At 54.9% G+C, this 23008-nt stretch overlaps 2 protein-coding genes and 1 long non-coding RNA gene across 8 annotated transcripts; 1 reads left to right on the top strand and 2 right to left on the bottom strand.

Annotated features, from left to right (window-relative positions):
- Positions 1 to 394: 394 nt before the first annotated feature.
- On the bottom strand, positions 395 to 12692 carry RUSC1 (RUN and SH3 domain containing 1). 4 transcript variants are annotated; one of them, XM_071207473.1, is made up of 11 exons: positions 12612 to 12692; positions 10480 to 11919; positions 9796 to 10206; positions 8701 to 8799; positions 8425 to 8501; positions 8154 to 8328; positions 7974 to 8079; positions 7743 to 7789; positions 6531 to 7080; positions 5288 to 5416; positions 395 to 3756 (listed from the first exon to the last, which is right to left on the bottom strand). In XM_071207473.1, exons 2-11 carry the CDS (start codon positions 11843 to 11845, stop codon positions 3588 to 3590), a joined length of 3129 nt encoding a protein of 1042 aa, XP_071063574.1. In that variant the 5' UTR covers positions 11846 to 11919; positions 12612 to 12692; the 3' UTR covers positions 395 to 3587. The 4 variants fall into 4 exon arrangements, with proteins under 4 accessions (XP_071063574.1, XP_058165810.1, XP_058165811.1 ...); XM_058309827.1 differs by lacking the exon at positions 12612 to 12692 and having other exon boundaries at positions 10480 to 12082; XM_058309828.1 differs by lacking the exon at positions 12612 to 12692 and having other exon boundaries at positions 6531 to 6624; positions 10480 to 12082.
- On the top strand, positions 9761 to 13792 carry LOC131280895 (uncharacterized). Its single transcript, XR_009188562.2, has 3 exons — positions 9761 to 9852; positions 11912 to 12042; positions 13663 to 13792. It is a non-coding gene; the product is annotated as an uncharacterized lncRNA (long non-coding RNA).
- Positions 12984 to 21160, bottom strand: FDPS (farnesyl diphosphate synthase). 3 transcript variants are annotated; one of them, XM_058309829.2, is made up of 11 exons: positions 21052 to 21138; positions 20077 to 20301; positions 19837 to 19999; positions 18679 to 18819; positions 15577 to 15657; positions 15297 to 15419; positions 14833 to 14921; positions 14668 to 14740; positions 13926 to 14003; positions 13693 to 13827; positions 12984 to 13226 (listed from the first exon to the last, which is right to left on the bottom strand). In XM_058309829.2, the coding sequence occupies exons 2-11, from the start codon at positions 20262 to 20264 to the stop codon at positions 13026 to 13028; spliced, it is 1272 nt and encodes a 423-aa protein (XP_058165812.1). In that variant the 5' UTR covers positions 20265 to 20301; positions 21052 to 21138; the 3' UTR covers positions 12984 to 13025. The 3 variants fall into 3 exon arrangements, with proteins under 3 accessions (XP_058165812.1, XP_058165813.1, XP_058165814.1); XM_058309830.2 differs by lacking the exon at positions 20077 to 20301 and having other exon boundaries at positions 21052 to 21160; XM_058309831.2 differs by lacking the exon at positions 20077 to 20301 and having other exon boundaries at positions 19837 to 19978; positions 21052 to 21143.
- Between the last annotated feature and the right edge of the window lie 1848 nt (positions 21161 to 23008).

Here is a 23008-nt window from a genome sequence, read left to right as displayed (position 1 = left end):
TAATGCTCATCAACAGCCTCCAAAGTTGGTAGTAACTTTAGGCCACATTTTTATGCTATGTACATTTGATCATTTCCATTCTAAGCAATTTCCGTGTATTCATTTATTTCATTAATCCTCAAAACAGCCAATTTTATAAGTGAGGAAACGGAAGCAACAGAGAAATTACCTGCCCAAGATCATATAGCTGGTTATTTAATCCTCATAATTGCCCTCTCAAGTTTTACATAAAATATATAATATAGTTGTATGCACTCAATCACTGAGCCACAATGACTCCCCTGAGTTGTTTTTTTTGTTTGTTTGCTTGTTGTTTTTTTGTTTTTAGGAGGCACCAGGAACCAAATCCTGGACCTCCCATGTGGGAAGCAGGCACTCAACTGCTTAAGCCACATCCGTTCCCCAATTTTTTATTAGAGAATTTGAGCTTACAAAACCATGCATAATGTGCAGAATTCCCATACATCACCCCTCCACCAACACCTTACATTGTCATGGAACATTTATAACAGATTATGAAAAAACATATCAGACTACTACCACTAACTGTGGCCCATAGCTTACATTTGGTATATTTTTTTTCCATACACCCTCTTTTATTAGCACCATATATTGGTATTGTACATTTGTTGTAATTCATGAGAGGACACTCATATTTGTACTGTTAACCACAGTCTATCTTCCACCACATGGTTCACTGTTATATACTCCCTTGCTTTGTACAGTCTATTCAAAGTGTATTCTCAGTGGCTTTCACTTTCACAGAGTTGTGTAGTCATCACCTCAGTAAATTTTTTAATGTTTTCCTTGGTCCAAAAGAAGAAACCTCATACCCCCCTATTATTGACCCTTAGCGTTGACATAGTACCTTCTTTGACAGTGACACAAGGATATTACAATATTGCTATTAACTGTAGTCCATAAGTTACATTGTTTTCCCATGCATCACCATATTCTTAACACCTTGTAATAGTGATATGCATTTGTTCTAATTCATAGAAGAACATTCTTGTATTTGTACTATTAACCACAGTCCTTGTCCACTTCCAGGTTTACTATGTTATTCAGTCCCTAGAATATTGTCTAGCTTTCTTTCAATTGACATTTACGTTCCATACTATCCCTTTCAGCCACAATCCCATTTATAAACCAGCTGTGTTAGTTATACTCACTATAATGTGTTACCATCAGCTCTGTCCATTTTCACACCTTTACAGTCAAGCTATTCTCATTTTATTGTGAAAATCAAAGCTCAGGGAGGTTAACTTGACAGAACATAAAATAACTAGTATTGGAGCCACAACTCCAAAGTTCTATATGCTTATGCAGAAACAGAAAAGTGTGAGAAATAGACTGACCCTACTAATTAAGGAAGATAAACCCATTCCTGACAACAACTGGCAGGCCCAATATAATCTTTGTCCTCGGCTTGGGTCACATATTCAGGCTAGGAGTTCAGCTAGAATCCAGTTGCTCAGAAGCAGGAAGACACCTGGCTGCAGGGGCTCATTCTCTACTTCTACAAGGACTTAGGGTTCAAGATCCTATTTAAGATGCCCCACTATTACATACCAGTCTTTTCACAACTCCAAAAGCAATATATATTAATAGTTACGTTTTCCTAACTTAATCTTATTTTAGCCTTTGATGTCTACTGCAGTTCTACTCTTGATAATATAGTACAAAACTAAGTTTTATATCATTGTTGATTTGCTCTATTGCATGTTCTGCAAGGAGGTCCCGCTCTACTACCTCCTGCCTGAGAGCCATTTAGGCTGTGGTTGCATGTATCACATCAAGCCAGAGCTCACTGATGCTCTCACAGTGTCATTCTAGGACTCTTCCCAGTTATTTATGATTATCCATTCTAAAATAAAGTACATAGGAATGGGAGTCAGAAAACAGGAGAGACTGATTCATTGGAAATGAAGACTCTTTGCAGTTTCTCAGACTTTAGAACTCACTGGACTCTATATCTCACTTTGAGAAATATTGGTCCTATTGTCAAAGTAATAGCAGTCTTCCATATATACCGCTTTATAACTTTTAAATGTTACAAAGTTAAAATGCATTACATTTCTTTTGCAATTGTAATTTACATTTGAAAAAGTTTCATAAACTTTGAGATCTCAGACTCCTGAAGAATTCACAGAGGCCCTCGGAATCCAGTTTGAGACAATACCCTAGAAAGCACCTGAAGTGCAAGCTAAGGTCTAAATCTGAGAAGGCAGTGAAACACAAAACACAAAATGAAAGCACAGAGCAGGTGAATGACATGAGTTGGCCAGGAGTGAGTAACATTTAAGTTTTAGAAAATTAAAAAGAGGCATTGAGCCTAACCATGCCTCCTCCAAAGTGTGTTCAAAGCTTTGAGTCTAAAATGTTTACTTCCCCAAGTCCCGTCTTCTCCTACCAGCAGCCCATTTTCCTCTTCAGTGAAGCTCCCAACAATGAAGGAAAATTTCCAGATTCCTTTGTCCTGTGTTTGATGACAGTTTTCAGCTTTCCCCTAACTTTCCTGTTGCCTGGTTACGATTATAACTTTCTAGTCTTCCAACATTTCTGGTGATTTCTCAGCTACCGAGGCAATACTTTCCAGCGATTCCCAATGCCATCTTCGAACCTCTAGAGCCTCTTTTAGCAATTCTCAATTCAAAAGATTGAAAGGAAACTCATTAACTCCTAACAAAGTAATAGATGTCAAGTTACTTTGCTTTTACTTGAAATTATATCACTGCCAAGCAGATAATTATATAGGAAAGACTATCACTTCTTATAACCCTTCAGTCTTTCCTTTCACCTCATAGGAATTTAATAAGTAGCATAAGGGCAAAGTCCTGCCTACTCCCCTCAGGTTCCTACCTTAGCAACCTCAGAATAGAAAAGCATTTCTGAGATTCAAATACCAATCAGCGGTAGTCACTTCTCCCTTTCTTGGGGAACAGTAAAGAGCTGAACCCAGGCTAGGATGGGAGCATCATAAGAGACCCTCCCCTGCCCTTCCCCTAGGGAAGGGTCCTGAAACCCACAGTGACACACATACACATTCAGCTCCCATACTTTATTGGGACAAATAGGAAGGAGGCAGACCAATACCACAGGCCCACCCAGCAGGGGTGTCCAGGCTTCAGCACCTAGTACAGCATGAGTATTCAATAAATACGGGTAACATAGGATGAGTGGAGAAGATTCCATACACAGGAAGGAGGCTAGAGTGCCTTCTAGACTTAGGAGCCAAGGCATATACTGTATTGGCAGAGTCCACTTACAGATGAAAAAGGTAGGGTGGGGGTAGATTTCCATTCTGCAGATAGGAAGGGAGATGCTCCCTAATATAGATGAGAAAGAGACTGCATGACAGGGATTCCTTTTTACATATTTGGAAGAAGGGCATATTTCACCTTACAGATGGGCATGGAAGGGAAGAAGGAAAGTTTATTTCAAATATTAGCAGAAGTGAGAGGAAAGTATGATTTTGCAAACAGAAAATGCTTCTGGGATGATCAGCTTACATGGATTCATGTTCATGGGCCATTCCATTCCCAAGTGACAAAAGAAGGACGCATATGCAGGAAAGAGCCCCAAGGCTAGAGAACAAGGGAGGTATACCCCACAGGCACCAGCCCTTCTGCTCCATCCCGCCCACAGCGGAGCCAATCCTCATCCACCGTGGCGATGACACGTAGCACCTCACCACGCCGGAAGCTCAGCTGGTCTGGTCCTGCAGCATTGTGGTCACAGAGAGCCCGGACTGCCCTGAGGGGAGCCAGGAGGAGATGCTTGGGTGAAGTGAGGGAGCTGGGACCCTGCTGCCTCCAGGCCTCACCTCCCCATTGTGTGGTACACCCCTGTTGGTTCAGCTCAGTGAAACTGACTTGGTTGTGGAACAGATTCATGGACCCATCGACATGTTGATTTCTGGGGCCCTAGTCCTCTCCTGAGCTCCACACCCCCTCTTTAGCTGCTTACTTGACAATATTTGCACTTCTCTCTAGCACTTCACTTTCAGTACATGCAACGTATGCAAAAGAAATAACTCATCCAAACCAGTCCCTCCTCATCTCCTACAGTGGTAAATGGCATACCTTCTACTAGTTATTCCTGACAAAAACCCAAGTGTCTCAACTCCTCATATCTAATCCTGCACCAAAACGCATTTGGTGTTTGGCGTTTCTATCTCCTATTCCTCTGTGTACTCTTTCTCTTCAACTCTACTGCCACCATATTCATTTAGGTTTCTATCCTCTCATATCATTGCATATAATCTAACTGGTCTCCCTATATCCTCCCTTGACCTCCATCCACAGGTCCATTCTCCACACAGCAATAAGAGATCTTTCTAGAACACAAGCACATCACTCCCACTCCCACAAGGCACCCACTGCCTTGTAAGAAAGTCATCTCCTTAGCTGGCCCACTGAACCCTCCAGCTTCCCCATCCGTGCTGTCGGCATCTGCCATTCCTGCCACATATACCCAGTTCCTTACACATTCCACACTCAGGCCTCCCGACCTTTTTTTTTTTTTAATTCTTTTTATTTGTGGCCTCCCTACCTCTGCACACTGTTCCCCCCTGCCAGATGCTCACCCCCACACCATCACTGAGCCTCTCCTGAGCCACCAAGCCTGGGGAAGAAGCCCTGTCCATATGGCCCCAAGGAACTCAGTCTTCCTTTCCTAGAATCTTTACCATACAGGACTATGCTCATTTATTCATCAGTACCCCCCACTGGACTAGAAGCTTCTTGGGGAAAGGGGCTCCAACATAGTCACCTTTGGGTTCCCTCCACTATCATAATGCTTAGCATTCACTAAGCACTCAAAAACTATTGCTGAATGAATGAAAACTCAACCGGCTTAGTTCAGTGGACTGATAACCCAAGGGAAGCAAGACCCCAAAATAAAAGCAGCCCCTGGTGCCAGCTTAGAAGAACCCATGAAAGGAAGCAGTCCCTCAGTGGGCACGCAGGGACGCACGAGTGTGCACACAAAATAACAGAAGTTAACACTAGATGGGCACCTATTATGTACCAAATACTTTCATAAAATTATCTTTAGTCTTCCTAGCACCCATAACAGAAAGGTATTTAATCAGTCCCTTTTCACACAGAGAGAAACTAAGGCTCAGAGAAATTGTCACACAGATAATAACAAAGATGCACTGCAAACTAAGCACTGTCTTAACTTTGAAGTCCGGAGTCTTTTCTAATTCCCACCCACTCTGTGAAGACACACGTGCGTACAACACACACAGTGACACACCAGGGCATTCTCCCCGTTGCTTTACCTGTGGGTCTGCACTGGGCTGGAGGCTGCAGCCTCAAGATCCTCAGGAGAAGAGGGAGTCTCAGGAGATGCCCTCCACTTCACCAGAGTCCGTACACTCACTGTGGGGGGCAGCCAGCTGGACGGTCTCCTGGGAGAAAGGGGAGAGAGTCACAGAGATTACCCCAGCCCCAGAAAAAGAATCCAAGAATGCAGAGGCCTGGAGGGAAGGAGAGGCTGAGGGGCTTGGGCTCCTGTAGTTCAAAGGAGGTCAGAAGTTGGTCACTGCAGAGTGCAGAGTGGCCGTCACAGGACATGGAAGCTTCAGGGTGATTAGGGAAGTGAAGACAAGGTTCACAAGGCCAGAAGTCACAGAACCCTGTGGAACCAGCAGGGTCTACAGAGGCTCCGAGAGATTCACAGGGTCACTAGGAGCCTCCAATGGTCAAGCCCCAGAGCAGGGCTAGGCCAACTTTTTCTTAAAGGGCCAGATAGTAAATATTTTAGGCTTTGAGGGCCCGGGAATAAAATCGAGAACATTTCGTAGTATTCACATAACCATTAAAATACAACTATTTAGGGATACGGACTTGGCCCAGTGGTTAGGGTGTCTGTCTACCATATGGAAGGTCCGTGGTTCAAACCCCGGGCCTCCTTGACCGTGTGGAGCTGGCCCATGTGCAGTGCTGATGCGCGCAAGGAGTGCCGTGCCACGCAGGGGTGTCCCCCCGCGTAGGGGAGCCCCATGCGCAAGGAGTGCACGTAAGGAGAGCCACCCAGTGCAAACAAAAGTGCCCCATGCGCAAGGAGTGCACGTAAGGAGAGCCACCCAGTGCAAACAAAAGTGCAGCCTGCCCAGGAATGGCGCCGCCCACACTTCCCTTGCGGCTGACGACAACAGAAGTGGACAAAGAAACAAGACGCAGCAAATAGACACAGAGAACAGACAACCGGGGGAGGGGGAGGAATTAAATAAATAAATCTTTAAAAAAAAAAATACAACCATTTAAAAATGTAAGGACCATTTTTAGCTCGTGGCTATTAAAAAAAAAAAAAAAACAGACTGCCAACCCTTGACTCAGGGGATCACTGGGGAGTTTCAAATTAAGGCCACTGGAAGATCAAGGGAGACTGATCCGAGGTTTGTCTCTAGTCTCCTGGCTGGCCAACTAAGCAATAAATTTTTTTTCTCGAAAAAGAAAAAAAAAACAAAGATCAAGGAAAGGTGGTCAGAGATCACTGAAGGAACCAGGCACCCCTGTTACCTGGACTTTGGGGCTCCGTTCTCAGTTTCCATAGGGCCCCCAGGCGCTCCAAAGAGTCTGCCCAGCCACACGCCTCTGCCTGGTGCTGTTTCCTCTACAGGCGGAGGTCTCTCCTGTGCAGCCTCAGCTGCACTCCCATGACGCCTGGGCCCCCACCGGGTAAGGGGAAAACCCTGGGTGCCCCCGGAGGCATAGACCCGGGAGGCCTGAGTCAGCTGCTCCCACCAGCTAGCTGGTGTGGGAGGACTTGGGGGGGCTGTAGGGCCTGAGGGGGTCTCCCCCGAAGCCCCCCGCAGGCTCTGGGCCAGCCGACCCCCCCAGTGCAGCACGGCCTGCACAGTCTGCTGCAGGGCTGGAGGCGGGCCTGGGGAGACGGGGGCCTGAGGTGGGCCCACGGGCAGGTGGTGGTGGTGCTCAAAGAGCAGGTCCAGGTGGAAGGTGAGCACCGACAACGGCTGCAGCAGGAGCAGCAGCTCCGTGGACAGGGAGGGGCAGCCACCCCGGGCCAGGGAGAAGAATCCAGTGGGCAGGTACAGGAGGGAGAGCAAACCTGGGAAAGAAGAGGCCAACATCAGCTCCCACCTATCACGGCCCTGTTCCCAAAGGACTCTCCGCATTAGCCTCACTCTGTGCTAAGCACTGGGGCAGACGGTGGGGTACGGGGAAAGACATCTTGGGGGACCAGACTGACACATCCCTACCTACGTGGAACCACAGCCTAGCGAGGGAGATAGATGTAGAACAAGCACTGACAAATAACTGAGTAAAAGTATAAAGGCAAGGAAGGAGGACATGGGGTGCCTTGGGTACATGCACAAAACTAGGAGCAGGGTCTGGCCCAGTCTGAGAATGGGGACGGGGGACCCTCACTGAGAAAGGACCCAAGAGGATGAATGAAAGTTAGTGAGAAGACAACATTTGTGAGGCCGTGGAGCAGCAAGACTGGACAATGACAAAGAGCAGGATTAGAGAAAGCTTAGGTAGGGTCTGGAAGCAGGGGAAGGGGACAGAAGCCAGGTGGCCTAGACTTTGGAGGCCCCAGTGAGGATCTGAGCTATGGGACTCCTTAGAAGAGTCTGAAGCAGAAAAGTAAGAAGATCTTACTTCACAGTCGGCATTGACAAGATCATTGTGGCATCGTGGGAACCCCCAGCCCCTCCTTCTCCCCTCACAGCCCAGCAACCCCCATTCTGTGCGCTCTGGGCCTCTGACCTGCATCTTCCTGGAGACTGGAAAACCACAGCTCCAGCTGCTTAGTGCTGGGGGCAGAAAGGAGAAAGCAGAAAGTCAGGGAGTTGGGAGACGCCACCTGGTGAGGGGACAGGAGATGGGACTGAAAGAAGGGAGACCCCCTCTGAGGGCGCAGGCGCCAACCCCGTGCCCCGCCCACTGGCCCACGGCCCCGGCCATGGAAGGTCCCCTGGGCAGGGGGTAGTCACTCACTTGAGGAGGCCCAGGATGAAGGCATGGAAGCGACTGCGGCTGCTGTTCAGAGCGGCCAGGCGGCTCACCTGGCTATACAGAGCTCCCAGGGAGTGGGTACTGGAGCCTGAGGACACCCGGGGCACTGTGAGCCGGGCCCGGGCCCTGCCCCTCGTCCCAGGCCCCGGGCCGCCCCCTTACCTGGCTTCACAGATGCCTCCACCACGCTCCAGGGGCTGCTCCTGCGCTGCCCGGTGATGAGGTCCTTCCGGAAGGGCTTCAGCCCATCAGCCACCAGGGTGTGCAGGGCCGGGCAGAGGGTGGTCAGCACCAGATGTCCCACATCCGGGCTCAACCGGCTATCCCCCAACTGGGCCTGGAGGCCACACAGTGGGGATGGGTCTGAGAGACCCCCAGCCTCCTTCCCACCAAGGGCGCCGTCATCCCCAGTGCTCCCCCAAACTGCCTTTACCTTCTGCACCAAGTTCCGGGCAGCCCCAAAGTGCGAGATGATTTTGTCCACAGAGGCACTGATGGCTATCAGGAGACCTGGCAGGGCAGGGGAAGAAGAACCGTCAAAGACCCACTCTCTTCCTGGGCATGGCAAGGGACCTCTCCCTGGTCTCCAGGAAAAGTAGATCAGGGGCACTGGCGTTGCCTATCCCGTGAAGCCTGGGAGGCAAGGGCCTGAATGAGGGGCAGTTCATTCAGAAAGCAGGGGTCAGAGGTCAGGGGCCAAGGGTCCTACCTTTCTTCTGCTCCTGCAGCTGGCCAGTCCCACTCTGGGCTTCTGCCATCCACAGCTGCTGCGCCCCGGGGACACCGGCGAACGACCAGGAACTACGAACTGAGGGAGGAAAGAAGGATGGGGTGACACTTACCGAGGGGTGCCTTCAGGACTCCGGGCTTCGGCACCCTGAGGGTCGGCAGCGCCCTGGGCCCTGAAGGCTCCGGAGCGCAGTCTCAGGAGGGAGGGAAACACCAGGCGACAGCTGGGCCCAGGCCCCCGAGGAGAAATCCTGCACAGATCCCGGGCGCTCACCGCCCCCGGGTTTCCATTTCCCTCCCCGCAGGGCCCAGTTCCCACCTCCTCACTCCCGGAAGTCCTCTCCTCGGGACTGCCGCGCGCACCTCCCGCCCTCCCGCGCTGGGACGGGCAGGGCGGGAGGTGACAGAGCAAGGGAAGGGAGGAGCAGCCCTGCGCCCCGCCCCGGGCCCCGGGTCCCGACCAGCCCGCCGAGAACCGGGGAGCACGTGGGGAGCCTGGACCAATGGAAAGACAGACAGACGGAAAAGGGAGGAGAGACGGAGGGAGACTGCACCCCAGGGTCGAGAGGCTAGAAGGTGCCGTAAAGGGGGAACCCGGGCCCAAGCCTGCACCCACGTGGGCGCCCCCTGCAGCCACGTGGGCCTGACCGCGTGGGGAGGCTGCGGCCAGAATCTCTTCCCGAGCAAGGTGGGGATCAGGCCCGAGCTGCAGGCGCCAAGAGATTCCACAGAGAATGTGATGCCAGTTCCTTAACCATGGACTTGCTGGGACCCCTGCCGGGCCTGGGCATGGAAGCCGAGGCAGCCCGCAGCCGCTACGCCCAGGTGGGCCAAGAAGGAAAGAGGCCGGGCCACCCAGCGGAGAGGGCGGCCACCCTCCCCTGGCCCGAAGCGCGGGTCAGGACTCCCCATAACCTCGGAACTCGCTTGGACTCCGCCCAGGCAGGGGGGCGGGGCCAAGCCCGGAGCGCCTCAAGGGGGGGGGCGCTCGGGGCTCAGCGAGGGGCGGGGCCTGCGGTGGGCGGGGCGGCCGGGCCGGAGGCGGGGCCTCGCGGCCGGCCGGGGTCCGTCTTACGTAGCCTGGGCGGAGGCGGTGGACTCCGGATCCAGCGGGCGGCCTTCGGCGGGCGAGGTGGCGGTGGCAGCGGGGGAGCGGGTACCTGGCGGGGTGGGGGAGCCGCGGCGGGGAAGGTGCTACTTCTGGGAAAGAGCGGGGACAGGAGCAGCGCCAGTTCGGGGCTGGCCAGGCAGGGCAGGGCCCCCCGAGCCGGAGGCGAATAGGCGCCCACCGGCGACAGGCGGACAGGCAGCAGCTGCTCGTCCGAGGGGCTCGGCGCCCCCAGCAGCCGCAGCCCGGCGCCGGGCCAGCTGGCCAGAGGCGCCAGGAGCAGAGACCCCGCTGCGCCCGCGCCCCCACCCTCCAACAGGGGGCGCCCGTCGGCCGAGAACCGGAAAACCAGGGGCCGAGGGAGCAGAAGGGGGCTGGCTGCAGGCGGGATTGGCCGGGCAGGCGCGCAGGGGGGAGGAGGGCAGCGGGACGGGCAGCCAGGCGAGGAGGGGCAGGAGAAAGAGGGAGCAAAGAGTTAGTCCCGTAACCCGATCGCCCGCCCCCTCCCCAGTCTCCCTTTCCCGGAGCGCTCCCTGGTAGAAGGGGACGGGGAGGGTGGGTGACACAGAAGGGAGGGGAGACAGGGGCAGGCTGGGGGCTCGGGAGGCCGTGGCGAGGCCCCCCCTCCCGTTACCTCCTGCGGCCTCTTACCCTCGAGGCCCGGCCGCGCGCGGGGCTCCTCCGGCTGGTGGGCGGCTGGGGCCTCCTCGCCAGCCGCGGGGCTGCCCGCCCTGCCCTCCTCGGGCTGCCCCTCCGCTATCGGCTGCAGCCCGGGTCGGTTCTTCTTCCTCCGGGGAGGGACAGGGGGGGGTGGGGGCCGGGGCGGGACCAAGGCCCAGCCAGCCGGGGGGTCTCGGGGCGGGACTGGCGGGGGCGGGGCCCGGCTTCGGGACCGGAGTTCCTTGAAGGTGGTGACTTCCCGAGGGGGCGCCGGGGAGCCGCTCAGCGACCCGGCGGGGGGCAGCTCGGTGTCGGGCGAGAAGACGATGAGCCAGTCGCTGCGGTCCCTCTTGGCCTGCGGCACTAGGGGCAGCCCCGGGCCCCGCTTGCGCTTCTGGGCCAGCTCGTGGAAGGACGTGATGGTCCGGTGGGGCGCCGGCTCCTCGCTGACGTCACTGCTCCAGCCTCCATCAATTTTCCCTGCATCTGTTTTCGAGCCAGAATCAGTTATCCCCGTGTTGGTTTTCCAGCTGGAGTCGAATTTTTCAGGTTCAGTGTTCCAGCCGGGGTTAATATTCCCGTTGGTTTTCCAACCAGAGTTATTGTTCTCGGCGATTTTCCAGCCGGCATCCGTTTTCTCCGTGTCGATTTTCCAAATGGGGTTGATTTTCCAACTGGGCTCCGTTTTCCCGACGTCAATTCTCCCATCCTCCGCGTCCGGGAGCTCGGAGGTGGGGAGGTCCTGCTCCTCGCTCTCTTCCTCTTCCTCCGGCCGTGGAGAAGGGGGCGCCTGGCAGGTGGTCAGGGCGTTGCAGTTGGAGTCCAGGCCAGGGCTGGCGGGGCAGGAAGCCCCGGAGCAGGAATCGGGAGAGCAGCAGAAGCTGTCCGGGGAGCAGGCGCCACGGCCTGCGGAAGCCGGCGCGGAGCCCTGCTCCAGGGGGCCGAGGCTGGCCTGGGGGTGGGCGTCCTCGTCTCCAGGGAGGTCCCTCGAGTAGACTGAAACGGGGGACTCATCGGGGCTAAGATCTGAGCAGGAGCTGAGCGAGGAGGAGCAGCCCGGGTCTGAGGGCGAGGCAGCCCCCTCATCCTCCTGGGTCGGGTCCTGCCGGTTTTCTAGGCTCGGCCCGTGCTCCTGGCAGCATCGGCAGGGCACAGCGGGGCTATTGGAATTGGCGTCCACCAGAGTCCCACTGCAGGGGGCCCTGCTCTCCTTGCCCCCGGTGTCCCCTGGAGGAGGAGGTGTGCTCAGGGGCCCCTCCCGGAGCTCAGGGCGGCGGGACAAGTGCAGGCCCAGGGAGACGTGCTGGAGGTGGATGTGGTTGAGGTTGCAAAGTAAAGCCCTCTGAGGGGACAGCATGGTGCGGCGGCGGCGGGATGGCCTCCAGAGAATCAGGAGGGTCGGGCCTCCACCTGACCACCGCAGATGCAGATCTAGAAGACAAGGGTGGCGAAACCCAGCCAGTGAGGGCGCGGCCGCGGGAAGGACACCGAGGTGACCCAAGGCCGGAGCAGGCCTGCGAAGACGCCAGGTGCCACGGACGATATTTAAATGAGGTGCAAATCCGCATCGATTGGCCATTAGTTTCCACTGCAGTGTTTGAGGGTGGAGTCGAATGTAACCCCCGGGGAATGGTGCGGGGAGGGTCAGAGAATGCGGCTGCGCTCTGGATCTTCTCGGGGGGTGCGGGAGCTTGGAAGAGACTGGAACCCCCAATGGGCCCCCGGGTCCTCTCTGCATTAGTCTGGCCCTGCCCCCAAGCCTGCCTCTCGCTCCTAGAGGAAGGGGCCAAGGGAGGCCCCGCCCGGATGCTCTGAAATGGGGCCGGGGCAATGAGCTGCATCTGCATGGTTAATGCAAGAATGGGGCGGGGGGCAGGGGGCAGGGAGAGAGCAGCAGTCAACCCCACTCCGCATCGCCAGGCCGCCCGGACCCACCCTGCCCGGCTCCAGCCCCAGCCGCGGTGCACCCTCACCCCGCCCGGAACGCTGGTATGTGGGGCCATTCTCTCCCTACATCTTTATCACCCAGCCGCCACCCACCTTCTCTTTTATGGCCCCCCTCTCCCGCCCCATCCCGCCAGCCCCGGTGGTCCATCCATCCATCCACGCCCACGGGTCCTCACCAGGGTCCCCCGGGCAACCGGGCTCGTCCGCGGCTCGCGAGGTCCCCGCCCAGGCCGGCTGAGACCGCACCGGAGGGGGAGGGCGGGGCGTGGGGACAGCCGGCGCTGCGCAGCCGCGCCCCTTCGCGCATGGGCGTGACAAGGCTCCAGCCCGCCCCCCAGTGCTTGACGTCCAGCCTTTGTCACCCCCTTAGACCCAGCTCTCGGCTTCCTGATGTGTCCCTGGTGCCGAGGCCCGGGGGGCGGCTTCCGCGGACTCTCTCCTCCCCACCTCCCACCTCCCCTCCCATCCTGAGGCCATTGAGGCCATTCTGGGCCCGGGCAGGGCCAGGCCCGGGCTGGCAGGCGCGCGAACGCAAACAGAAGCACAGGAAGGTTGGACTGATTTATTAAGTGCCGCCCTCGCCGTCTAGGTCACTTTTTCCGCTTGTAGATCTTCTGGGCCAGCCCCAAGAAGATCGCCGGGGGCAGGGGCTCAGAGTGCTGCTCGATGAGACCCAGAAGGCGGCTGTAACTGTCCTCCTCGTACTGCGTAAAGGCAGCAGGCAGCTCCAGCTCCTCGTATAGCGCCTTCACCCGGGCCACCTTCTCGGCCTCCTTCTGCCCATAATTCTCCTAGAAGGGGTTGGGAGCAGGAAGGTGGGCTTAGCCGACCCCCAGGACCCCCAGGATCCCTCCACCCACTTCCTCCCCATATCCAGAAGATCTCTAAAGCCATTTGCTCCATTCTTGCCTCCAGTTTCAAGTGTCTCTGTGTCAAGATCCCGAACCTCCCTTTCCCCATCCCAGATGGTCTCAATTTCCTCTACTTTAACTTTAGCACCACTGGTATTTGGGGCTAGATAATTTTTGGTTTTGGGGGTTGTCCTGTGAATTACAGGATCTTTAGCAGCGTCCATGGCCTCTACCCGCAGACACCAGTAACATACCCCCAAACACACACTCTGGGGTTGTTACAACAAAAATGTCTGCAGGCACTGTCAGATGTCCCCAGGGGAAAAGCAATCATTCCAAGATGAGAACCACTCTCTTCTACCCCCTTTCTTAGCAGCTCTGGAACCCACAGCCCTCTGCTGGGTACCTTCAGGATCTGGCGCTGTTCTGGAGAGGCCCTTTGCAGACACTGAACCACCAGCCAGCTGCACTTGTTGTCTTGGATGTCAGTGCCAATCTTGCCAGTCACGTTGGGGTCCCCAAAAAGATCAAGGTAATCATCCTGGGCAGGGGGGGCAGAAAAGGAGGGATGAAGAGACTTCCCGGGGCAGGGGAGGAGAGTGGGTCCCTATTCTCTGCCAGTGTCTCATGCCTTCCTACCTGAATCTGAAAGTACTCTCCCATCTCCAGCAGGATCTTCTTGGCACTGGCATGTTCCTTCTCCCCGTCAATGCCCACCTATAGGGAAAAGAGATTGAGAAGCAGAGCCCTGAGGTCTCTTCACCTTCCTGGCTGCTTCCTCCTCGCTTGGGGTCTCCTACTGCAAACCCCAAACCTCCTCTCCTTCCAGATGACCCTGGCCCCCTGGCTGGGCTGTCTTCCTGGGAGTCAGAGCAGGGATGCCCCTGCCCACTTTAAGAACCCATTCTGGAGGCCCTCAGGCCATCTTCTCTTCTCTCATAAGTCTCAGTCCCCTAAGTCACTCTGGTCCCTCTTCCCAATCTTTTTGCCACTTCCACCTTCTTTCAGGATGAAAAAGGGACTTTTGGGGAAGCAAGGTCAGGGTAGTCAGTTACTCCCATTAGCTGCCTTGGAATGCCAGAATTATCTCCTCCTTACTCCTATCTAGATTCAGATGCAAGGTTTACTGTTCTCCTACCATGGGCTGAGTACTTTCCCGTCCCTTGCCTCAGTTAATCTGCATAATAACCCTAGAGGTAGGGATTTTATCCTCATTTTACAGCTGAGGACAGACTCAGAGAGATTACGTGACTTGCTCAGTGTCACACAGCCATTCACTGGTGGAACCAGGTCATCCAAAATCGTCTGTTCTATGCCTCCTGTCGGAAAGCCCTCATCCACAGGAGCGAGGAGGGGGCTGGGAGGGAAGAACGACGCTCACCAGGTACATGGCCGCAGCTACAGGAAGGTAGAAAGAGTAGAAAGCGGTCTTGTACTTGACAATGGATTTGTACCTGAGTAGGGGAAGAAGATAAACTCTTTAGAAGGGCACTGCCCGCCCCGGGACCCCCCTCACTGTCCAGACAGGGTTCCTGCTGCCACTCGCCTCTTTTCAGTGAATCTGCCAAGATCCACGTTGCCCTGGGGGGCTGTGAGGAGGTCCAGCGTCTGTCCAATCTCAGTCTGATAGGAACTCTGAGGAGGAGGACGAGGGCCCGTGAGCTGGGCCATCCCCCAGGACGGGCCACGTGGACTTCTTAGGCCCCACATCCCACACCAGCTGACGACAGGGCGGAGTCAGACCCGGAGTAGGAAAGAGAGAAGGCCCCAGCTGGGGCTGAAAAGACCCTCAAGGCCCGTCTTTATACACGCACACACCCTCTTTTCTCACCCCTTCTTCCAACCACACAGAGAGAGAAGCCCTTCCTGCCATCACCATCACCCTTCCCAACTCCCTCCTGGCTCTCTTTCCCCTTCCAGGCAGCCCTAGGTGTCTTCTGTGCCCTGAAACGAGCTAGAGGACACTGTCCAGAGAGGCCAAGGCTAGCGCTCAGCCCCTGGGAAGCACACCTGCAGGAAGAGCTCGATCAGGTTCAGGTAATAGGGCTGTTCCCGGCAGTAGAGCTTCAGCAGGCGGTAGATACACGCCTCCAGCAGCAAGGCGTCATTGACAGCGTCCAAACCTACGCCTGGCTGGCAGGGGACAGAGGAAGAGGAGCACTCAGGCGCTGGGTCTGTGGCCTAGGCTCGTATCGAGAACAGTCGCCTCAAGCATGTCAATCAGGCTGTTATGTAACCACGTCCCTGTGACCTCTTCCCATGCCCACTGCTCCCTTCCTGTCTACTTTACCTTCTGATACCAGCAGAGCTGCCCCCGTCGGGTGAGGGATGAATCCATGATGTCATCTGCCACCAGGAAGAAAGCTTGGAGCTAGGAAGAGAAACAAGTGGGATGAGACCCCCCCAGGGCCCCTTACTGTTCATCCTACCAGGCAGAGGGGCTTTTGATGAGCTGAGGAGGCTGGGGTGTCTGTTCTATGCTGTGGGACCTTGGAAAGTTCCACAACCTCTTTGGTTCACTCCCCACCTGTACAATGGTACTGAAACACTCTCCAGTTGTCAGAGTAAGAGACTTAGCCAGACCTCTGGCATCTGTAGACAGTGAGCCCTACATAATCCCTGGTGCCAGGGAGATGATGCAGCACCTCCGTATGATGCACCTTTCTCTTGACAAAAAGTTCGGCGAACACTTAGGAATAAGATTTCTTCGTGCAACTTGACTTGACCTGACTTCTTAGGCGAGCGAAAGCTAGTCCTGCATGGTTCCAGGCACTCTGCTTAAACGCCCCGATGACGAGGGCACAGCCCCACCTCAGGGAGCCTGGGTGGGCGTGCAGGGCTAACGGGAGGATTCCGGTACCTTCACCTGTGGGTACTGGTTCTGAACTGAAGGTCACTGAAGACGTCTGTTTTCCCGAGAACTTGTGAACTCTTTGGAGGCAGGGACGATGTTGACTCTCTTAGCATTTCCAGAGGCTAGCACAGTAGTACCCCAAGAGTGGGCACTCGATAAGTGCTTGCCAAATGAATAAAGTCTGAAAAACCCTAATGCCTCCCATACTTCTTGCAACCAACCTACTGATTCTGGTTCCTTAAGCATTTTCAGGACACCACCCTGATCCCTGTGTGTCTATGGGGTCTGCTTTGCTCAGAGGAAGGCCCGGCACTGCCTACTGACTCAGGTGTGGGCAGTGTGGAAGGGGCCAGCACAACCACTGCTCCTGCTCCAGGCACAGTCCCTGGGGAAGGAAACACCTGTTCTCACTTTTACCTCTGACCTCACAGGGAGGGGGGGGGCGGTTCGCTTTCCAATCAGAGTCACAGGTTTGATTTAGATGGTGTTTATTTGGAGTGGCATAGCTACCCCTGCAAACCACCCATCCACCTCCTCTTCCAAGGGGAGACTGCAAGAGCAATCTGGTTTCAACCACTGCCACTCAACTAAGATTGTCTCAAAAGGGCTTGGGGGGCGGCGGACTTGGCCCAGTGGTTAGGGCGTCCGTCTACCACATGGGAGGTCCGCGGTTCAAACCCTGGGCCTCCTTGACCCGTGTGGAGCTGGCCCATGCGCAGCGCTGATGCGCGCAAGGAGTGCCGTGCCACGTAGGGGTTTCCCCTGCAGCCTGCCCAGGAATGGCGCTGCACACACGGAGAGCTGACACAACAAGATGATGCAACAAAAGAAAACACAGATTCCTGTGCCGCTGACAACAACAGAAGCGGACAAAGAAGATGCAGCAAATAGACACAGAGAACAGACAACCGGGGTGGGGGGGAAGGGGAGAGAAATAAATAAATATTTTTTACAAAGGTGGGGGGGCTTGGGGGAGTGGATGAAGCTCAGTGGTTGTGCGCCTGCTTCCCCAATATGAGGTCCTGGGTTCAATCTCCGTTACTTCCTAAAAACAACAAACAAATGGAAAAACCAGCTCTCAGTGGGGAATGGATGGAGCTCAGCAGTTGAGTGCCTGCTTCCCATGTGCTAGGTCCTGGGTTAAATCACCAGTTCCTTGTTTTTAGGAGGTAAATGCTGAAACAGAAGGTGAGGAAGAAGGAGAAGATAGAAGCAGGAAGTATTACAAAAAGTACCCCTGGGAAAAAGAATGGTGACGGGAGGAGTAAGAATTCAAAGGGCATCTTGGGGAGGAGTTAGATGAAAGTGCAGTCCACCTGTGCCTTGCTTTTGTGTTTATGTGACCATTAAACCTCCTGATGGCACGTTTAAAAACAACACTTCCAGGTGAACTAAGGGCAGGCAAGGTTAAGAACCCTGATCCCACCGTGAGGCTGCCTTCCCTGGCCCCCGTAGCTCTGCTCCTCTGCTTCCCTCCTTGCCCATCATTTTCAGGTTTGTGGACTCTTCAGCCCCTCCTGATCCCTAGAGAGACGTCCTGTCACCCAGGGCCCTCTGCCTGGCCCTCTCCCCCAGTGACGCCACCTTGCATTACCTCCTTGGAGGTAAATCCCTCTATCTCCAGGCCCATCTCACTTCCAAGCTCCAGACTAGAATTTCCAGTCCCTATAGAACAGGCAGCTCCACTTGCTCTGCCCTTGGCAAGAATGCAGCACAGCAACTCTGAGCCATCACATCCTCCTCGCACCAACTGCTTTTCTCCTCGCAGTCCTCCCGGTCACTCTAACCAGGAGCCTCAGCACCATCTGTTCCCCTTCACCCCTACCACACCCAGTCATCCCCAGTCTGTCTGAGCTCACCGTCACCCCCCTCCGGACCTGGCACCCTTTATGGAATCCAATCACCTTACCACAGACAAAGCCTTTAGGCCAAGCCAGCAAACCAAACACCTTCAAAGCCAGGCAAGCTGGGTGCAGGAGAGGAGGGCACCGGGGCTAAACCAGGGAGGGGCGCACACAGGGGAATGCGTGCCCTGTCTTAGGGAAGCGGCCTCCACTCAGCTTTAGCTGTAGCTTCAGCCAGTTGCTGCTCTATGGGAATGTGGACCCAGATCTTGCAATTTTCTAAGTGATGCTAGAAATCCCTGTTTTATGTGAAATATCTACTTTGTTACTTCGAGAGCTTCATTTTAAAGCATTTTCAAAAAACTATCGGTAGGCTGCCAGTCTTTAATCTCTGCTTTAGAATAATCTTCTGGGAGGACTGTGTCACTTTTATGGCTGTCCTCTGCTCAGGGGAAAGAGCTGATGCCTCTCTGCCCAGTTTCACAACTGGTCTACAGTTCAAATATGCACCTAACGGCAAAAGAGGCTCCCCACATTTATTAACTCCTGGAGTGATTCACCCTGTCAAAATCTGGCTGGAGCACATTGCAGAGGCACAGAAACCCAAGCACAACCCAGGATCCGGCTTCAGGCCCATCCTTCCTCTTCCCCTCCTCACCCTCCAGGGCACCCATTTCCAGCAAACCCCTCTCACCAGCTCCACACACCAGCCCACTGTCAGGGCCCGCTGGAGACTGTCAGCATCCTGCTTCTTTGGCTCCTCCAGCTCCTTGAACACTGCCAGCACCGTCAAACCCCGGTTGTACTTGCCTCCAATGACATTGTACTCCAGGACCTGGGGGGCCGGGTGGAGGGGCAAAGGGTCAGGGTCCACACAGCAGCTCCTCTGAAAGTTCTCCTTGCCCTTTTCCACTTCCAGCCACCACTTAACTTTATGTTCCCCAACCCCGACTCCTGCCCCAGTACATTTAAAAAGCCTCCACAAGACAGATTAAAATCTGCTCCCAAGTCCAATTAGGGCTTGAACCGTGCTATGGGAATGGCGGACTTGTTCCCATCCCTTCTTCTCAAGTTCCTTCCCCACCCCACCTCTCCCGGATTTCCCTTTCAGAACGCTTCCTCCTACCCACAGTTCAATCCATCTGTAAATGAAAAGCCTCCCTCACTATATTAAAGACACGACCCCTCCAAAGTCAGGCAAGGGGAGCTTGGGGGACCCATACCCTCATTCCTCCAGTGATGTCCCCTCCCCCTGGGGTCTCTCTCACTTGGTCCTCTGCTGCCCTTCTCACAACCAGGTTTAATTCAGTGGGATGACCTCCCTTTTAGTCCCCATCCCTGAGTAGACAGAGCCCCCCCCCTTTTCCTTAGTTCTTTCAGACAGATGAGACAGACAACCCAATACAAAAGAATGTTTACTAGCTACTCCAAGAGAATGAAAGGAAAAGAATTAGGCACCCCAAGAATCACAGCAATAGCAACAGTGCAAGTCCTACTGCAGGGGTGTCTGATGCTACAGTAACTTCATTCAGGCCCCAGGGAGGCGGGACGACATCTGCCTGCCTTCCTCCCAGCTCCCTTATGAGGGACAGCACCTTATGATTTCTGGACAACTAATCCCCTTTCTCACCCAAGTCAAAGACTCGCCAGGCTCAAGGCTTCTAGCCCCACAACAGAGCAGTGTGGAAGGCCTGCCTCCCATCGGAGCCCACCTACCCAGGCTCTGCCCCCTCCAGAGCACACTCAGAGTCACTCAGGCAAAAGTCTCCTCCCACACTTGTCAGAAGTCCCCCCCAAAGCACTGCAGAATCCCACCAATTCGGCTTACTCCTTCCATTCACTCATCCCTCACCTCCTTCAGTCGGGCAAAAGCATCCCCTGTCTCTGGATGCCCCACCTCGTCCTCGGTCAACACCTTGACAATCTGGGAGAAGTGCTGGATGAAATTCTGCTTTTCTTGGGCATAAGCATCTGATTTCTTGTCTCCATTCATCCTGAAGGAGGAGTAAAGTGCTCTGGGGAGAGGGTGCACAAGTCAGAAGCCTGATCAGCTACTCCCCTCCCCTGGACCCCTCACCTCCAGCACACTCACCGTGGCGCCTCTGTACACACTTGGCACCAGCGGCGGGCACTGTGCCAGGCCCCCGGGACTGGGTACCCCCTCAACAGGGCCGGCCGCGGGTGCCGCTGCAGGGAACCGCGCCGCCTCTCCCTGGGCGCCCGGCAGGGGGCTGGCAGCAGGAAGGCTCCCACAGATCTCAGCCAGCGGGGCGGGGGCATCGTGGAGGTAGCATGGGGAGGGGGCACCGAGCACTCCCTGCAGGGGCAAGGACCGAAGGCAGATGCACCGTGGCAGCTCCCGGGGTCATCCCCACCCCAACCTTTTACTTCCTGACCCAGAATGCCCCGCCCTCTCGTGAGCTGAGCTTGAGAGGACACTTGGAGAAAGAAGTAAATGCAGGGAGCAAAATGTGTGGCTGAGTGAGACCCGCCAACTGATCACCGCTTAAAACACGAAACCCAGCACGGAATGCTTTCAAGGCTGCGTGCGCAAGGCTGGGGCAGGAGGCGGGACAGAGGGAACGATCCCAGGACTAGGCGCCAGGAGAAGTTTTAAATCGCTCTTATTTCACAGAGCCCGAAGCGAGGATCGAAGCGGGGAGGATGGTCGGGCAGCGGCGGAGCCGAGTCTAGAACCCAGGCTCCCCTGGCAGGAGGTGGAGGGGGGCAGGCAGGCTCCCAGCGCGGGAGGGGAAGGCCTGGGGCAGAACCCGTGGTGCGGAGAGCATGTGGTCTGCGACAGCAGGACCCGGCACCCGAGCCGCACGGGGTTCGCCAGGACTGCGCTGAGAGCCTCTTCGCAGAGGAACCCGAGTGGACCGGGGGAAAGGCCGGAGTCCGGGAAGTGGGAGCGCCGGGACCCGCACGGGCAGGGCGCGGGAGTTTCCAGCCGGTCGGGACCGCCGAGCCCCAGGGCGCAGGGACCCCGGCCAAGTGACCACCAGAGTATCGCTAAGAGAAGAGGCCGGGTCTCGAGCCCCGGTCCCGGCGCCGCACCTCCTCTCACCTGGCTCTGGATGCTGGCTCTCGCTTGGTCCAGACTGTTAGCGGGGCACTCCTAAGAGGCGAGCCCGCCCCGCGCTTGGCTCTCTGGGCCGAGTAGTTCTCGATCTCCCCTCACCCAGGGGCCAGAGGGCGTGGCTGGACTACAACTCCCGGCATGCCGCGGGCCGGGCCGCCGACGCGATCCGGCGAGTCCGCCGGGCGGAGGCTGATTGGCTGCTTCCCCTGGTGTGAGCGTGGGGCCCTGAGACCGCCGGCCAGTGAGAGCGCGGCGCCCTGCTGTGTCGCTCGCGGGCGGCGCCACCTGCCAGCCCCGCCGCGGGGGGGAGTTGGTTGGAACCCGCTCCGCGAGGAGCTGGGACGCCCCGGGCTGGGAACGCCCCGCGCTGGCTCCGCGTACCTCCCAGCTGTCAGCCTCTGTCCGCACGTTCCCTTTCATTATCTGCCTGTTCAGCTAATATTAGGCATGTTGGTAAAAGCCCGGCACATCGTTAACTTCTCTGTTCCTCAATTAACTTAACCTCCCTGAAACTAGCTCTCCTCATCTGTGAAACAAAGATACCAGTACTGTGAGATAATGTACAAAAAGTGTCCTGAGAGCTCGAGAAACGGCAACTACGCAACTACGATGTTTGACAGCTTCAGTGTTTCACAGGTAAAACTCAAAGCTGACCCTAGAAGCCTCATCCCTCAACGCACAGCCTACCAGCTCCTTCAGGATAAGCCCTAAAGGAGACCATTTACTCAGGTCAACCTGCAAAGACTGCGGTGTTTTCTCCCCCCCCCCCCCCCCTTCTTTCTTTTCTTTCCTTTCTTTTGTTTCTTTCTTTCTGTTCCATTGTGTTATGTTAGCTCTTGGCATTCAAGGAAAGCTCTATAATAACACTGGCTGGATACAAGGTTAAGGAACAAATCCTCAGAGTCTAAATTCCAGTGATAACATGTTAAAAGAACAAAATGTCCAGGTTTCGAGAAAAGGTTACAAAACAAACAAAGAAACAGGACACAATGTCCCAGGCAAAGGCCGTCAATGAGAAGCCATCAATGGCTAATCGATTGGAAGCCACCAATAAAAAGGACCAAACCTGAGACATACCAAAGACTTTAAGATTTATTTTTTTATTTACACCCACCCCCCCCCCCCCCAGTTGTTTGCACTCGCTGTCTGCTTATCTTCATTTTAGGAGGCACTGGGAACTGAACCCAGGATGTCCCATACAGGAGGGAGGCACCCAATCTCGTGTGAACCACATCCACTCCCTGCTTCTTGGGTCTCTCGTTGCATCTCCTCATTGCATCACACCGGCCCATCTTGTCAGCTCACACTGTCTTGCTTGTCTTCTTTAGGAGGCACCAGGAGTCAAACCCAGGACCTCCCATATGGTGGTGGGGACGGGGGAGGGCACCAACTGCTTGAGACACATCTGTTTCCCCAAAGATCTTTTAAAAATGGTCCTGAATATGCTCAAAGACATGTGGTCTATCCTGGAGAAAGATCCATGGGCACTTGAGGAGAATATATAACCCGCTGAATTTGGATGCAATATTCGGTATTTGTCTGTTAGGTCTGACTTATTTATCATATTGTTCAAGTTCTCTGTTTCCTTGTTGATCTTCTCTCTAATTGTTCTATCTAATGATGTGAGTGAGGTGTTGAAGTCTCCAACAATTATCATAGAGATGTCGATTTCTCCCTTCAGTTTTGCCAAAGTTTGTCTCATTTATTTCCCTCTATGTCTTCCTGGTGGATTGTCCCTTTTAATATATGATGGCCTTCTGTATCTCTTATAACTTTTTTGCAATAAAGTCTCTTTTGACTGATATTAGTATAGCTACCCCTGCTCTTTTTTGGTTACTATTCACGTGGAGCATCTTTTTCCAACCTTTCACTTCCAGCCGTTTTGTATCCCTGGATCTAATATGAGTTTCTTGTAAGCAACATATAGATGACTCATGGTTTT

Source organism: Dasypus novemcinctus, chromosome 13 (genome assembly GCF_030445035.2).
Source record: "Dasypus novemcinctus isolate mDasNov1 chromosome 13, mDasNov1.1.hap2, whole genome shotgun sequence".
Taxonomy (NCBI): Eukaryota; Metazoa; Chordata; class Mammalia; order Cingulata; family Dasypodidae; genus Dasypus; species Dasypus novemcinctus.
Note: the sequence above shows the minus strand (reverse complement) of the source record. Positions and strands in the feature narration are given on the sequence as shown.

What these genes read in the sequence shown, in the direction of transcription:
- RUSC1 (XM_058309827.1), bottom strand. Translation starts at nt 12,067, where the DNA reads ATGGCCAATCGATGCGGATTTGCACCTCATTTAAATATCGTCCGTGGC. An exon ending in GGAGGCATCTGTGAAGCCAG is followed by an intron (nt 8,080 to 8,153) that starts GTAAGGGGGCGG and finishes GGGTGTCCTCAG; the next exon opens with GCTCCAGTACCCACTCCCTG. An exon ending in CAGTCTCCAGGAAGATGCAG is followed by an intron (nt 7,081 to 7,742) that starts GTCAGAGGCCCA and finishes CTTCTTTCCCAG; the next exon opens with GTTTGCTCTCCCTCCTGTAC.
- FDPS (XM_058309829.2), bottom strand. Translation starts at nt 20,264, where the DNA reads ATGCCCCCGCCCCGCTGGCTGAGATCTGTGGGAGCCTTCCTGCTGCCA. An exon ending in CTTTTGCCCGACTGAAGGAG is followed by an intron (nt 18,820 to 19,836) that starts GTGAGGGATGAG and finishes CCGGCCCCCCAG; the next exon opens with GTCCTGGAGTACAATGTCAT. An exon ending in AGCTCTGCTGGTATCAGAAG is followed by an intron (nt 15,420 to 15,576) that starts GTAAAGTAGACA and finishes GTCCCCTGCCAG; the next exon opens with CCAGGCGTAGGTTTGGACGC.